A 14,184-nucleotide genomic window follows, 5' to 3' on the forward strand; every position below is an offset into this window, starting at 1 on the left:
ATCACTCCCACTCCCAATCCGGTTCTGGCCTAGCGATGGCGTTATGGTGCAGATACGGTTTACGAACGACATGGATTTCTTCTTCTTCTTCTTCTTCTTCTTCTTCTTCTTCTTCTTCTTCTTCTTTGGTTTAATGACGATTAACACGGTACGCTTGCTTGCTTGCTTGCTTGCTTGCAAATGAAGGGAGGGGAAAACGGTGCATAGTTGAGTGTAGAAAATAAGTAATATCATTTCGACCTGCAATCTGCCTCGTCCGCCACGGCTCGAGACGTTTCTGTTCCTGTCACATTGACATGTCACCCCATCACTGGCAAGCTGATGGATACTAGGCAGATGCCATTGTCCAGAGTTACTGGAAACAGTACAAGGGAAACAATGACACATTCACCATGGAACTGCTCATCTCTCCAAACAATTGGCTGCGTACTTGACGCCAACCGTGCTGGTGGGTCGGGTTCGTCAGAGACCACCAAGATCAAGAAATAAGGAAGGGAGGGGGTGCTCGGAACTCTCGAGGGTCACAACAGCAGGTTCATCAGTCTGAGACTTATCACGCTATCTTGCACGCCACTTCCAATGGATCTGCCTTGCTTGCTCTCGGCGACCGATGCAGCGACGTCTGCCGTGCAAACTACAGCCGCGGAACCGCACCCAGCTCGCCATGATGCCTTTCATGCGGACAGCGAGCTGCGCCGCTCATGCATAGGACTGCCCCACGCCTCTTCGTGGCTGTTAGAAATCAGTGCGTCTCATCCTACCGTCTGAGACATACATAGTAAGCCGCCAGCCGCCTGCAAGGATCCCTGGGCCCCACAGCTTGCCGCTGGCTGGTCCGTGCCCCGGCGTTTGGCCGGTGAATGGCACATCAATCCACCGCGTCATGCGCACGCGTGCGACTGTCTGACTGCCACATGCACACTCGGAGATCCTGCGGCGTAGGACAACTAGTCTCACATCGGCCCAAAATCAATCGTGCTCTCGTCCACTCCTTTTGCCCAACCGACCCGGCAACCCGGGACCCAAGCCAGCCTTACGCACTAGGAGCGGCGCTTATGGCGGCACAGCTGGGCAATGTCCTCGGACCGAATCAGGACGGAATATTGCCAAAAACCAGCTCGTGGATCGAGGCATGTAGTCGAAGAGGATCCATCCATCCGTCCGTATCTGGTAGAGACAGGTTGTGCCGCGCGCCCTGGCATAAACGCTTCCGTGTGCTGAGCGGTGGATTTCAACAAGCGCTCAAGGCGTTCGGGATCCGGGGTGGCTGAGGTCACAATCCTTCCGGGCCGTGCTCGTGAGGCGTGGGCTCTACAAAGGTGATGGACTTACGGCTGAGGACACGCACAGCTCAGACCTGGTCAGTGGCGCGCAAGCGCGTGTCTCCTTTCATACACTGACGATGCTGTGAGAAGAAGGTGCGCCGACAGCCCGGTTGTAGACCTCCTGACAGACACAAATCTTTCTGGAGGACTGAGCTAGCCTGCAAAGCCGTGCGATGAAGGACCGTGTAAGGCGGTCGAGAACGCGTGCGTGGCTGACGTGCATGCTGCCGTGCTCATTCGAAACGGGCGTGCATGCATGGCAATTCGGGCGTCTGCTTCGCCAGAGCATCCGCTTCCAGAACGGTTGACTACGGCCAGCCTGTGTTGAGGAACCTTTACCGGTGCTGTGGTGGTGATGGAGGCAGGGCGTGCAGCGAGGGGCCAACTCTGTGAAGCGGAGCTCGACGCAGGCGCAGCCTCTGCCGTCCCGTGAATGAACTTCGAGTCAGCAGTGCTTGACAGCTCGGTATGCGGGTGACAATGCAATCAGTGCTCTGCAATCACTGATATGGCGCGTTCGCAACCTCTAGAGTGGGCTCGTTGACTCTTTCTGTGCCGCAAATAGCTCATGCCCGGTCCGGCCGCCGTTGTGAATGTTGTATCGATTCGATCGCTGGGGTCGCCGTGTCGCGCAATGTTCGGATCGTCGTAAGGCACGTTGGCTGTCCGTTCTTGCGAGGAGGAATGAGTACGAGTCGCGACATCCTGTGCCTCACTGGTACGAGCCCACAGGGAGGTCAGCCTACAAGGTGTCGAAAGCCATCAATAAACGATGCTGAGGTTGTTAGTGGTGACAGGATTTGCTTTGCCGCTTCGATACAGTTTTAGAGTCTTGTCAAGGCCATCGGCATGACCCGCGTGGTCATTTGTTGAGACTGAATCGCGTGTGACTTTGACCCAGTGATGCTTTCCACCGTCATGTCAGTGACGAATCGAGTGCTTCTCACTGACGATGGGTGCTGGATGTCGGGCCGAAGGAGTCCCCTCGTTTGCGGCACATACAGGATGATGCCACTGATGTGGTTGAGAGAGCGTTTTGGACAGTACAAGATTGGTGTATGGGAGCGGTAAGACTCGCCGACAGAGATACGGTCTGATCGGTAGAGCGGGTGTCGACAGGCATGGGCATGTCAGACCGTCGATACAAGGATTACTGTACAGTGGCAGAGACTACGAGTCGACTCCTCGCGACTATCCAACTTCAGGGTTGCTCCAGGCTGAGCCAGTCGTTGTACGAACTCGCGCTGGTGAGCATGCTTCCTGCCCAGCCACACAGGCCAGTCTGAGCACTAGCCACCCATTGATGGAATCCGGAAGCAGACAGCCTATACTCAGTGGCCAGCTGGGTGATGGTGGCGCTCAGCCTGCAGCGTAGCAAGCAGGTGATGGATGACGCATGCGGGGCGGGTGAAGAAAGGAGCCGTCAGGAAGGCGAGCTCATGCAGGGAAAGATGAGAAGGAAGAACCTAAGCTAGCAGACATTGTTGCTGTGATGATTTCGAGTCAGACATGATTGTAAGGAGGAAGAAAGGCATCGCCGCAGCACAGATAATGGCCATGACACGTGTACATGCCTGGCGCTGCTCATCAGGTGACAGCTGCCATGATGATGGTGTCGCGGCAAGCGCAGTGCCAGTTAGTGCGTCCTTCCCGTTGACGCCGGCTGGTTTCGCGCCTCTTGGCTACGACGCCGCTTTTGGTGTTTCAGGAATCAGCATTTGCTGCTATCGTGGGAGCAAAGATCAACTTCCAGCCCGCTGTGGACGTGCATCTCGGTACAGACTTCTGACTCGGAACTGGCTGCTTGAGTGCGGTCTTGAATTTTTATACGTATGAAGATATCCTCCCGCTCTACCATGAAAGCTCCAGGACAGGGAAAGAAATCTAGCAGGACGCCCAGTGAATCCGGCTGTCCATTACACGCGCAGTGCTACTCCAAAGAGTAATGCGCACGCACATTCCAGAGACGCCTCAAAATAGCCGCCAATCCCAAACAATTAAGCACTGTAGCTCGCTTAGAAGCTCTGAAAATCCTCCTAGTCGGTTCATGCAGCGTGCTCCTTCGTCCTGCATCCCTTGCATCCTCCCAACAGTCATCACGAGTGTTCAACTGCACAGCTCGACCAGACGTGATGCCGTCATCCAGAAAGCAATCGTACGGAGTCGCCGGGACGCGCTATCTTTCTCAGCGCCGCTGGCGAGGTTCGCACTGGTGCAAGGGTTAGTGGCATGTTAGCTCACGGTACTGGGAATCGCTGAATCTTACCTGGCACGAAGCACACAGAGCATCAGCGGTATCCACCAAATGATACTCTCTAGGATGTCCTTCCCTCCATGCATTTCTGCAGGGAAACTTGCCGTATGCACCACCCGACGCACCTGTTGCTCTCCCAGCGGACGGCTGTTGGGAGTTTTGCTGGGAGGAGGACATGATGGTAGTAGAGGCGGATGTCGGTCGAATGCTTCCGATAATTCAAAGATGCCAGTATCGTCTAGTAGAAAAGTATCGAAGAGATCTGTGCGGGGTTGCCGTTGGTTTGTTCTGCCACGACGATGTCGACCAGTCTTATACTGGCAAGAGATTTCATGCTGCCTCGATGATGGTCGAGTGTCTCAGTGCCGCAATAACGCGACGACAAACTGAGGCAGATGGCCCCCATATGAGAAGGGACGGTCCGGAGTCAGCGTACGGCATGGTCAGTCCTGTGCGAGTGCAATAGTCGATGAACGCCACACGCCTCATGACCAGTACCGAGAGCAACGCCACACAAAACCCCACAAGGTCAAAGCAGCGGCACTGCACCGACGATCCTCCTTCTGTCGCCGAGACATGATTTATCTGGTGACCAGAAACTGGAAGGTGAGCACAGATGTGAGGTTCTGGGGGTTGTTCTTCCATCATCTGCAGGGGTGCGGTCGCTTATCATCACGGTGATTTGGTTGCTTCGAGAGCTGCCTACACTCAAACATCGGCTCCTGATTGATCCAGACAAAAGTCGCAGGCCATGCTGGAAAAAGCGAGACATTCCATTACTCACTTTGATGAAACCGACCAATTGATTCGCCGACACATCACCACCCAGGAACTCCCGCGTGTCATGCTAGGCAGCGTAGAACGCACCCACAAACTCCATCTCGGCTTTGTTTCCTTGGACGCACGTCTGTCGCGGCCAAATCACCAGATCCAAGCGTTGTGCTACTTCGCGAAGTTGAGGTACACCCAGGACCTCCCCGACGCTTTCCGTGACACTGCCTCCTCGACGGGATCCGAACGTCCGGCCAAGCCATCCTGGGCACTGTGGTTGCATTGCTACCAATCTTTGGGCTTCGAGATGCGATGAACTGAGCAGCTTGTTACAGGTCATTTCTCGCTGACCGCTACCAGTCTCCAAGCATCCTACCACTTCCCTCGTCGGCATCGAAGAAAACATCTTCCCCGTCACTGCCTCCCATGACAATGTCCCTCTTACCTCTGAGGATCTTGTTTGCGCTCCAGGCAGCAACAGTCTCAGCATTCAACCTCGTCAGCCCTTGTACGACTCCTCCAACGTCCTCTCCACCAACCTTGACCTGACATCGGTACACTTTACTCATGCCAGGTGGCAGGCCGATGCTGTGCTGAGCGTCGCCTTGCACATGAACATACTGGACACTGCGCTCGATAGCTAGGTGGCCTAGTCGCTCCTTGGGATGTAGGCAATCTACGTTGTCGCGCAGAATGCGTTCAAGCGAACTGAGGATTCCAAGACGGCGCACAAACACTTCGCAGGCTGAGAAGTCACCGTGGCTATCGATGTAGATCGCACCTATCACACTCTCGACAATATCCGACAAGAACTTTGGGGCATTGGTCATGGCCAGCAAGTGCCAGGGAAATTCGTCGTCCTGCTCCAATGCACGACGCAACTGCTCCCTAACCTCTGTGTGTTGCTGCAAAGCTACATCCCTTGTAGCGACAAGCTGTTGGCTTCCAGATCGTAGAAATTGCCACAGCGCCCTTTGATGGACTTCCGATTGCAGAGTTGTCTTGTTGATCGTTTCCTCCAAAATAGTTGTCTCAAACATGCTGAATGTCAGGAACGCTGCGTTTGCCATTGCCGTCCGCATGGCATGCATCTTATAGTGCGGCAGCGGTGGGTCGTGCGCATATAGACGTGCGGAAATGAGGTAATCGAGTACTGCGTCTCCGAGAAACTCCAGTCGCTCATAGCTGCAATGAACGTTCGGCCCGGTGTAAGAAGCGTGTGTAAGTGCTTCAAGAAGCATCATCTTCTTGTTGAATGTGTAACCAATCATTGGTTCCAAGATGTCAAGATTCGTTACCGCAAGGTTTGTAGGGGCTGCTCTAAACAGTACGTCGTTGGCTACGGATATCGGCGTCCACCTTTCGAGTGGTAAAAGTGTCTGCACGCAGACGAAAGCCTTGGGGAACCCGCCAACGACATAAGCTGCACCAATGAGAGACTCGACAACGTCAGCAATGAGTTTTGACGATCGGTTCTGCTTTTCTGGTAGAGTGGTCGCTGCGAGTACATCTGCTGCATACTGGGGCGACCATTTTGCTCCTGTGAAGCGCTTGGTGATAACAAACTTGTCAAGTCCAGCTGCCAAGGTAGCTCGCGCAAGAAAGCCGTTGCTCACAATCTTTCCCTTCTTTCCGGTGAGATAGTGCTCGGGCCAAGTGGGGTTTTCTGCCATCACATGGAGAGACGAAACAAACTTCAATATGCAGTCCCCGAGAAATTCGAGGCGTTGATAGTTATCATCTTCATCGGTTGAAGAAGCGGTAAGTGCTGTAACCATAAGTGGTAAATCGTCTGCCTTGACATTCACAGGCTCGAAAAGGGTTGTACGTAAGGTCTCGGCGATCATTGCGACCTCGATTCGATGCAGTATCGACGGCAGTAGAAGCGCGATCATCGAGTATAATGCGGGTAAGTTGTCCACCACACAATCCAATGATGCGAAATTCTCCACTCTTGTATACGCATCATTGAGGTTGTTGCTATTCAACACGCGGTGTAGGTAGTCACGTCGCCGTGGCACGCGAGTAACTTGAAGCTGTGTTGCTGGCGATTGGCTTAGTGGGCTATTCGTCTGCGGAGCGCCGATGGCCTTGAGAAAGTATTTTCGACTATCACCGTTTTGCGAGATGATACCCCACTGCGACGTCTGGTGCATGGAGTTGGAAATCAACGACAAAGCTGGCTGACAGCCGTCTGTGGCACTGTCCCATTTCGCTAGCTCTGGAGTCTTACCTGCCCTATCACAGGGAGCCAGTAACCACAGAAAGTCGTGTCTGTCTTCCTGCATTCTCCCTGCGTGTATAGAAAGGAGGATCTTTCGAGTGACAGAACGTAGCTGTGCAAGGTCATTGGCCGTGAGAGTGACCTCGGACTGTTTCGAAAATCTAGCTGTATAGGATTTGCTTTCGTTCCAAAACAGCTCAATGCTGCCAACCATTGGGACAGGAGTTGGAGTGAATAGCCTGAAGTACAGGGCGTCTTCACCAGCTGCTTGCACCTCTACCAGTGTTCGGCAATACCTTTGAGGCTTGAGCTGTTGCAATTGAGCGACGGAGAGCCAGGGATTGAGAGTTGGTGAGGTGGGTACCATGGAAGGCGTATGATCCGGCACCTGAAACTCTGCTACCATATCATCAGTTTCTTGGCGTACGGGTAGCAGGTTATCGTTGACCAGACCGGCAAGGTACAGCGCTTTGTATGCTTCGAAAGCGGCATCTTTCCTCGCCATCTTCTCGGTTCGCCATGATTCCAAGCTCTTAGCTGTGCGAACTGCAGAGTCGACTGAAATGGGGAGCGTGACTTCCGCGTCAACGATACTGTCAGACTCAGACCTAATAAAGCGGAACTGTGGACGCGGGTCAACGTATGGGCTGGTTCCCAGGAGCGTGCAAAAATGGTTGAGGTGCGGCAACGCATCGTCCAGTGTCAAACAGGCGCCGGTGGTGTAGACTTCGAAACAGCGTGATCCCTCCTCCTGTTCCGACTCGCTCGCGTCCGCCAGCTTAGCCTGCCGCAAATCATCGAGATAAGCTCTTTTCATTGTCTGCTCGAGTGCTTCCCAGGATTCTGGTGGACGCCCCCCTCCTACTTGAGGCATGAAGACAAAGTATCGCGACTTTTGCATCCTAGCTCTGCCGCGCCGCTGGACAAAGCTTTTCAAGTTCTTGGGGCGCTCGAAACAAATGACGAGGTGACAACTAGACACATCGATGCCTTCTTCGAGGACACTTGTTGCAAGTATCAGGTTAATCTTACCTGCTCGAAAGTCTTCCAAAGTGGTTTGCTGATTCTTTGGTTCCGCGAAGGTCGCAATCATCGCTTTGCGTTTGCCTGACTGTGAGGTTCCAAGGAACGTGCCCACTCGGAAAAGGTCTTTGGTTCGCGGGTGTACGGACAGAAGCTCGGCTAAGACAGCCACCCAGACGCGTTGCTCAACAAAAACTAGGCCTGTGAAATTGGGGTTATCTTGTGCCTCGCTAATCAATGTATCAATCAACACCTGCACCTTTCCAGAAATGTAATCGACTGACAGGGAAGGAGCAGGAAGTTCCGAGAATGGGAGTTTCCGCAAGATGTGCAGCAGGTGTACCTTCTCCTCGTTGGACGAATCGAAGAGTTGTTCCGCATCGCATACAGTCTTCTCGAACCTTGCCATGCACTGATGTAGATACCAATCAACTGCAGACGAGCCCAGCTCCTGCATCATGTCTCGCGACTTGTTACTCAAAGTTTTGAGTTGCTCAGTGCAGTACGTTTTCTGGCTCATGAACAACCTCTGCAGCTGCCTGGAAACGTCGATACTGTCCTGTTGCTTTTGCAGTAAGTCTTTTGTATAAGGGTCTTCCATGAGGTCATACTCCGTATGGCTGCGTGTGAGAGCAACAAGCAATCGAGACTGGCAGGATTCCTGATTCTCCACTTGGTAATCTACCCTGATCAGCTCGGGCTGGTGTACGTGCCGCATAAGCTCTGAGCGGTTTTTCTTTGGTGTCTTTGCCACAGCATGCATGTTTCGTTCAATTTGCCTCGAGTTGATGTCAGCATTATGTATTGAGTTCCTAGGCAACGATCTTACTCCAGAGCTTCTTCGGTGGCATCTGCTCTCATTACCGGACTTGCGCTCAGGCCAAGAATCTTGGGGAGATACTCGTCTCCTCTTTCGACTCCTGGTGTGTAGAAATTTGACATGATGCGATTGGCTGGATGTTTGAGAGTGCAATGGTGGGCTACACAATGATCAGACCCTGCAATCAGAACCTAAAGCTGTGACAAACCTTCGTCAAAGATCAAAAGGGCGAGATCGTGCATTCGGACGAATGCATGAGCGAGAGCGTCATACAGGACCTGGTGCGTAGACAGCACAATGCGGACGTTCTGTAGTACCGCATCCCAAACGCCCTGCTCAGTCCAGTGATCAACGTCGTCTTGACCGCTGAGCACTAGGACGTTGTAATTTGGTAGGTGGCGACTGAAGACCTCACTTTGCTGTTCACAAAGCGTGACGGTAGGTGCGAGGAACCATACGCGCTTTGCGGTGCAGCATAAGAACCTGGGCAGATGCTCGTGGAAGGGATGCATACCTTGGAAGGCTTACAAGTCTCAAGCTCAGCTCGTGTGCGCTCGATTGCACCGGGCGCTGTTAGCTGCGAAAATCGGTTGTGGCAGTTCAACGAACATGTGCGTTTTGCCGCTGCCTGTGTCCATAACAACGATGATGTTAGACTTGAGGCTCTCCTCGACCATCTCAGCCTGATATGAGCGCAGAACAAATGGCTGAGCGTCGACTTGGGCCGCACGATTTGATGCACCGTTATCGAGCTCCATGGTGGCCGCCATCCGTTCATTACAGGACTGGGTGCCTCAGGTCATGGCTTTGGCGGGGAAGGGGAGTGACGAGGTCCTGCAGACGTGGGTTGGTTTTCCACTAGCTCGTGATTGGCCAGGCCCACAATGGATGAGCCTGTGCTTGATTAGCATAGCATCTAAGTGGCTGGCGTTTAGAGCGTCGTTCAACAGCAATTAGAAGCAGAAGCAGAGAAGTCATGGTTTTCGTAAATTCTACATCGAGTCGGCTATGGTCTTTTGCCTTTGCTGTCCATTCTATGAAGGCACATGAAAAGCACGAGAGAGCCGATCCACGAGCACAGAGAGATGCTGGCTCACTACAGGTTCGTCAGGTAGTCCTCGACTTCAGAAGGGCTCAGCTTCCTGAAACGGGGGCCCACTGCGCCTTCGACACCCTCGACACCGAGCAGCCTCTCCTCCGGAGGCCCAACAATGCCAATCTCGACAGTGTCGCCGTTCATCTCTCCTTCTATCGTCTCCTTCAGCGTCAGAAGGGCAATGTGAATGGCATCCTCCAACTCCAGACCGTCTGTGTACCGCTTCTCGAGGAATGTTTTGGCACTCGTTGCGCTCTTTCCGATTGCTGTTGCTTTCCAGGGGAAGTAGCTGCCGCTGGGGTCGACTTGGTAGAGACTCGGCCCGCCCTTGAGGATGCCGCCCGTCTTGCCGCTCACTTTCTTCTTCTCTTCGCTCGTCTGCTCGTCGCTTTTGCCCTCGGCCTCGGGCTCAATGCCGTCGTCCCACCCAGCGATCAGCAAGCTGACACCGTACGGCCTGACACCACCGGACTGTGTCGCCTCCTGCATCACTCGCGCCACATCCTGCACTAATATCCTCGTAGGCGGGTACTCGTTGTAGATGCGCTTGTATTCGGTGTGTGAGACTTTGCGCGCCTTGTCTACGAGGACGCGGTAGTCTGGGCCCATGCCGGAGTAGACCATGCCGATGTTTGGTGTTACCAGGCTGACCTTGGATGATGATGCGGAGTCGATGAGGGGTGATGATGACTTCTTCTCGGTCGCGAGGACGATGCCGTTGGTAGCTGCAGTCGCCCGTCAGTCCCCGGCTACGCGGCCACCACATGTAGACGTACCCTTGATTCCTAGCGAAGTGACACCTTGGTTGACGGCGTTGAGAGCATACTCTGCAGACGTATTAGTATTGCCTCGACAGAGATAGCCCGCACGGGCGGCAGGCAGAAACAGACGTACCAATCTGGACCAGCTTTCCACTGTCGTCATGTTAGCAGGCGAATACGTGAGCCACTGCGTCGGGGAGTGCATGTTTACCTGGGCGAGAAGGTGGTGAGCGAGAAGGAATATCTGTCCGCCATGGCGATGTGCGGTGCAGTACTGAGAGGGTCGAGGGAAAAGTAGGTATGGAGAGAGGGCAAATGGCCTTTGCGGGGTGCGAGATGGACGTGAGTTTGGAGCTCGTCGAAGCTCCAGGCAATCGATGGACGCGGCGGCGGGAGAGCATGGGCCACCGCACCCTGCACGTGACATGTGCCAAGGCCACGTGCGGGCCGCTTCAGCCTGCGAATTATCTGCACTGTTCCATCTTCTTCCCTTTACTCTCGCGGCCACCGTGTCTCTCCGTGACACTTGCATATCTAGAACGCTGCCTTGGCTCTTAGCCGGTCTGAGGCGCTTGTGCTGGCAAATGTCATCCCCGCGGTTGCCCGATTGATCTTACCTGCAACATCATCTTTGTACTCATGTTTCGTTCATTGTCAGGCTTTGCGGTAAGCGTATAATTAATCTCTCCAGGCACTGCGCCTCATCACTCAATTGTCGTTTCGCAATGTCCTCTTCATCTGGATTCCAACCCATGCCAGGCTGGTATTGGCCAGACGACGTGCCAAAGGACGAACCCTCAGCCTCGTCATCAACAGCGCAATCTCGTCCTACGGGTACCTCAGCACCTGATGGTTCCTCACAGACAGGACAAAGCACACGGCCCAGACGTACCCACTGGCCGCCGCGACAGTGCAGGATATGCTTAGAGATTGTTCAGCCTACCTTCAACGCGCCGTCTGAGAGTCTTCCGGGCTTTCTGCAGTCATCTAATCCCAACGTGGTCTACGAAGACGAAGGCGGCCGCTTAATCAGGCCCTGTCTGTGCAAAGGATCCTCCAAGTATGTCCATGACGGATGTCTACAAGCATGGCGTCACGCAGATCCTAGCTATGGTCGAAGAAACTACTGGCAATGCCCAACTTGCGGTTTCAAGTATCGACTCGCGCGACTTGGGGCAGGTCGCTTCGTTGGTAGCATCAGTAAGTTGTTCAAGCGAAGGGCTCCAAACGCACGATGCTAACGGTCTTGCAGCTGCTCAGATCGTACTGACTGTTCTGATTATGACGTCAATGGTTTTCATTCTTGGATTCTTTGCCGACCCTATTCTCAATCTCTATTTTGACCCGTGGAGCACTCTCATGCCCTGGACAAGCTCTAGTCGAGACTACCACTACGAACCTGAGGACGAGGCTGCCTCTTGGGGTGAGCACTTCGCCAAAGGATTCGCTGGCATGGGTGTGCTCGGCTTTTTGAAGGTCTTTGTCACAAGCCCGTTGTCCTACTTCAGGATTGGCGGTGGTCGGGGGCGGGCGACTGGCCGAGATCGGTACGAGCAGGTCAGCTGGATTATTATCCTGATTGGCGTAGGGACGTTCTTGGCAGTGAGTATGATATATCTTGGATACCATGTCCCTGACTGATGCTGGACAGGCAATCTACAAAGGCGTTCGGGTATGGAGCCGCCGCACGCTCGAAAGAGCTGGCGAACGCGTTATGGACGTCCAGGGCGACGATGATGACGATGATGAGTAGTGCATACTACAGAAAACGCAATGATTCCTCTCAGCTCCACTCCAGAGTGACCATTTCGGAACCGCACCTTCTTAAATTGCCACGGGGTATCTGCTCAGTACCGTGTCAATTAGTCTACGTGCGAAGATTGAACAGCCCACGACCTCCATATCGACCAGCGCGTCTTGTGCTGTCGGCCCTTGGAACGCGGCGCTACCACCTTTGGCAACTTCTACAGTTTTGGGTCGCTCAAATGAGCATTCGTTGTTCTTCGAACATTCGACGTGGCTCGAACGTGAAGGTGCTTTCGGAACATTTCCAACATTTGAAAAAGACTGCTAGAGGTCGCATTGTAGATATGTTGCTGGAGATACGGATGGCGAACGCTAATGTGACATCAAGGTGCTCCGTAGTACAACCAATATGGTACTTTCAATCTCCACCTCCGACTTCGACCAAGATCTTGACTTGGTTGTCTTTGTCATGTATTAACGACTTGAATCCCTTCTCTTCTACCTCCGTCAGCTTGATCCTTTGCGTGATCATCCCATGCGGCTTCATGCTTCCTGAAGAAAGCGCGTCAATGACCTCTTGGAAGTCTCCAACCTCGTATGTTGCGATACCCATATACATACGCTCCTTGAAGTTGAAATCGTTTGGGGTAATCGTGCAAGGCTTTTCCCAGATGGCAATGTTGAGAATACAACCTCGGGGCCGTGTTGCACGCACAGCTTGATCCAATGCGGCCTGCACGCCTGCACAGTCATATACGACATGGACACCCTTGCCGTCGCTCAGCTCCTTGCAGCGTTTCGGTATGTCCTCTTTGATAGGATCGATGATGTAGTTCGCACCGAACGTCTTCGCAAACTCTTGTCGCTTCTGCGAAACTTCAGAGACGATGATCTTGTCACAACCCTTCGCCTTCAACGCTAGGATCGTCGAGATGCCAATGGGACCGCCACCCAGAATGAGGACAACATCGCCCTTCTTGAACGGACTGATTTTGACCGCGTGCCAGCCGACCGCTAGTGGCTCAACGAGTGCGCCAATCTCCAGAGATACGTTGTCTGGAAGGTGGTAGAGCGTCGAGGTCGGCACTACAATGTGGTCTGCCAACCCACCGCCCCAGCCGGACAGGCCTATGAAGCCGTTGCTCCAGCAGCAGTTGTGCAAGCCCTGTTCACACGCTGCACATGTGTCGTCGTAGATGATTGGCTGTACTACGACACGGTCGCCCTTCTTGTAGTCTGACACGCGTTCGCCAACCTCCTCGACTACGCCACTGAACTCATGCCCGAAAGTCAGAGGGACGGTCTCGCCGGTGATTGGGTGTGGTGTTGTTGGACAAAGATTTGGACCGCCGAGATACTCATGGAGATCTAAACATTGTCAGGGCCTTCTCTACAAGCTTTCGAACTTGCCCAACATACCAGTCCCACAGATACCCACCCAAGCAGGCTTGATCTTGACTTGTCCAGCCTTCACTTCCGGAATTGGAATTTCTTCATATCGCAGGTCGTGTTTGCCGTGGAACCGCACCGCATTCATGTTACCGTTCGCCATGTGTGAATCGTCTTTGTCGGTTGTTTCGGTAGCCGTGCTCTCCCAATTTCCAACGGACAGATGAACAGTGAACTTGCGCTTCTACCTATGCAGGTTCAAAAGCCAGCCTCGACGCCAGAGAGGGAAAGCTCTCATCTTAAGGAAGGCTACCACCTCACGTCATTCCGGTTATACGCATAGCACGTCAAGATCTTTGCTCGTCCGCAGCACTGCGATTCGCTCCCCCAAGACACGCTTCAAGTCGCGTGTTCGTTCTAGGTACATTATGAGAGTAACACGGTATACCCGTTGCGGTAATCCTTTGGTCAATCACCCCGCATCGACGAACGGCCCGGCGCCCCAATCGCGGGGTACTGCACCGAGGGCGTTCACGGAGTGTCGCATCCGGAGTGTTGCTTTGAGTCTTCCGGTTTGTGGAAGAGGGGTGTACATGTGGTTCTGCCGTTCATCAGCGTTGGCTGTGATACATCAAGAATGCACGAATGTGTGTCGTGCATGCATTTACTGGAGAATTTGAAGAGTAAATTCAACGACGCTCTATCTCATACCATTCATCGAGTGTGCTGCACGATTCGTTTGCAGTTTATATGATGAGGGTAGTAAATTCAACCT

The 14,184-nt window shown here is 53.5% G+C and overlaps 4 protein-coding genes across 4 annotated transcripts, besides 2 other annotated features; 1 reads left to right on the plus strand and 3 right to left on the minus strand.

Annotated features, from left to right (window-relative positions):
- Positions 1-76: 76 nt before the first annotated feature.
- Positions 77-126: a tandem repeat.
- A 26-nt stretch (positions 127-152) lies between these two features.
- Positions 153-178: a tandem repeat.
- Positions 179-4,703: 4,525 nt separating this feature from the next.
- On the minus strand, positions 4,704-9,175 carry EKO05_0006583 (Dicer-like protein 2; the record flags this gene model as incomplete). Its single annotated transcript, XM_059636829.1, has 5 exons — positions 4,704-8,376; positions 8,427-8,577; positions 8,626-8,878; positions 8,932-8,980; positions 9,027-9,175. 5 exons carry the CDS (start codon positions 9,173-9,175, stop codon positions 4,704-4,706), a joined length of 4,275 nt encoding a protein of 1,424 aa, XP_059492812.1.
- Positions 9,176-9,513: 338 nt separating this feature from the next.
- Positions 9,514-10,529, minus strand: EKO05_0006584 (Proteasome endopeptidase complex; the record flags this gene model as incomplete). Its single annotated transcript, XM_038940420.1, has 4 exons — positions 9,514-10,238; positions 10,290-10,340; positions 10,408-10,427; positions 10,486-10,529. 4 exons carry the CDS (start codon positions 10,527-10,529, stop codon positions 9,514-9,516), a joined length of 840 nt encoding a protein of 279 aa, XP_038798079.1.
- Positions 10,530-10,999: 470 nt separating this feature from the next.
- Positions 11,000-12,027, plus strand: EKO05_0006585 (uncharacterized protein; the record flags this gene model as incomplete). The annotated part of the gene is made up of 3 exons (XM_038940464.1): positions 11,000-11,474; positions 11,527-11,876; positions 11,926-12,027. 3 exons carry the CDS (start codon positions 11,000-11,002, stop codon positions 12,025-12,027), a joined length of 927 nt encoding a protein of 308 aa, XP_038798080.1.
- A 411-nt stretch (positions 12,028-12,438) lies between these two features.
- EKO05_0006586 (uncharacterized protein) lies at positions 12,439-13,572 on the minus strand (the record flags this gene model as incomplete). Its single annotated transcript, XM_038940495.1, has 2 exons — positions 12,439-13,388; positions 13,440-13,572. 2 exons carry the CDS (start codon positions 13,570-13,572, stop codon positions 12,439-12,441), a joined length of 1,083 nt encoding a protein of 360 aa, XP_038798081.1.
- Between the last annotated feature and the right edge of the window lie 612 nt (positions 13,573-14,184).

Source organism: Ascochyta rabiei, chromosome 10, assembly GCF_004011695.2.
Source record: "Ascochyta rabiei chromosome 10, complete sequence".
NCBI classification, from domain to species: Eukaryota; Fungi; Ascomycota; class Dothideomycetes; order Pleosporales; family Didymellaceae; genus Ascochyta; species Ascochyta rabiei.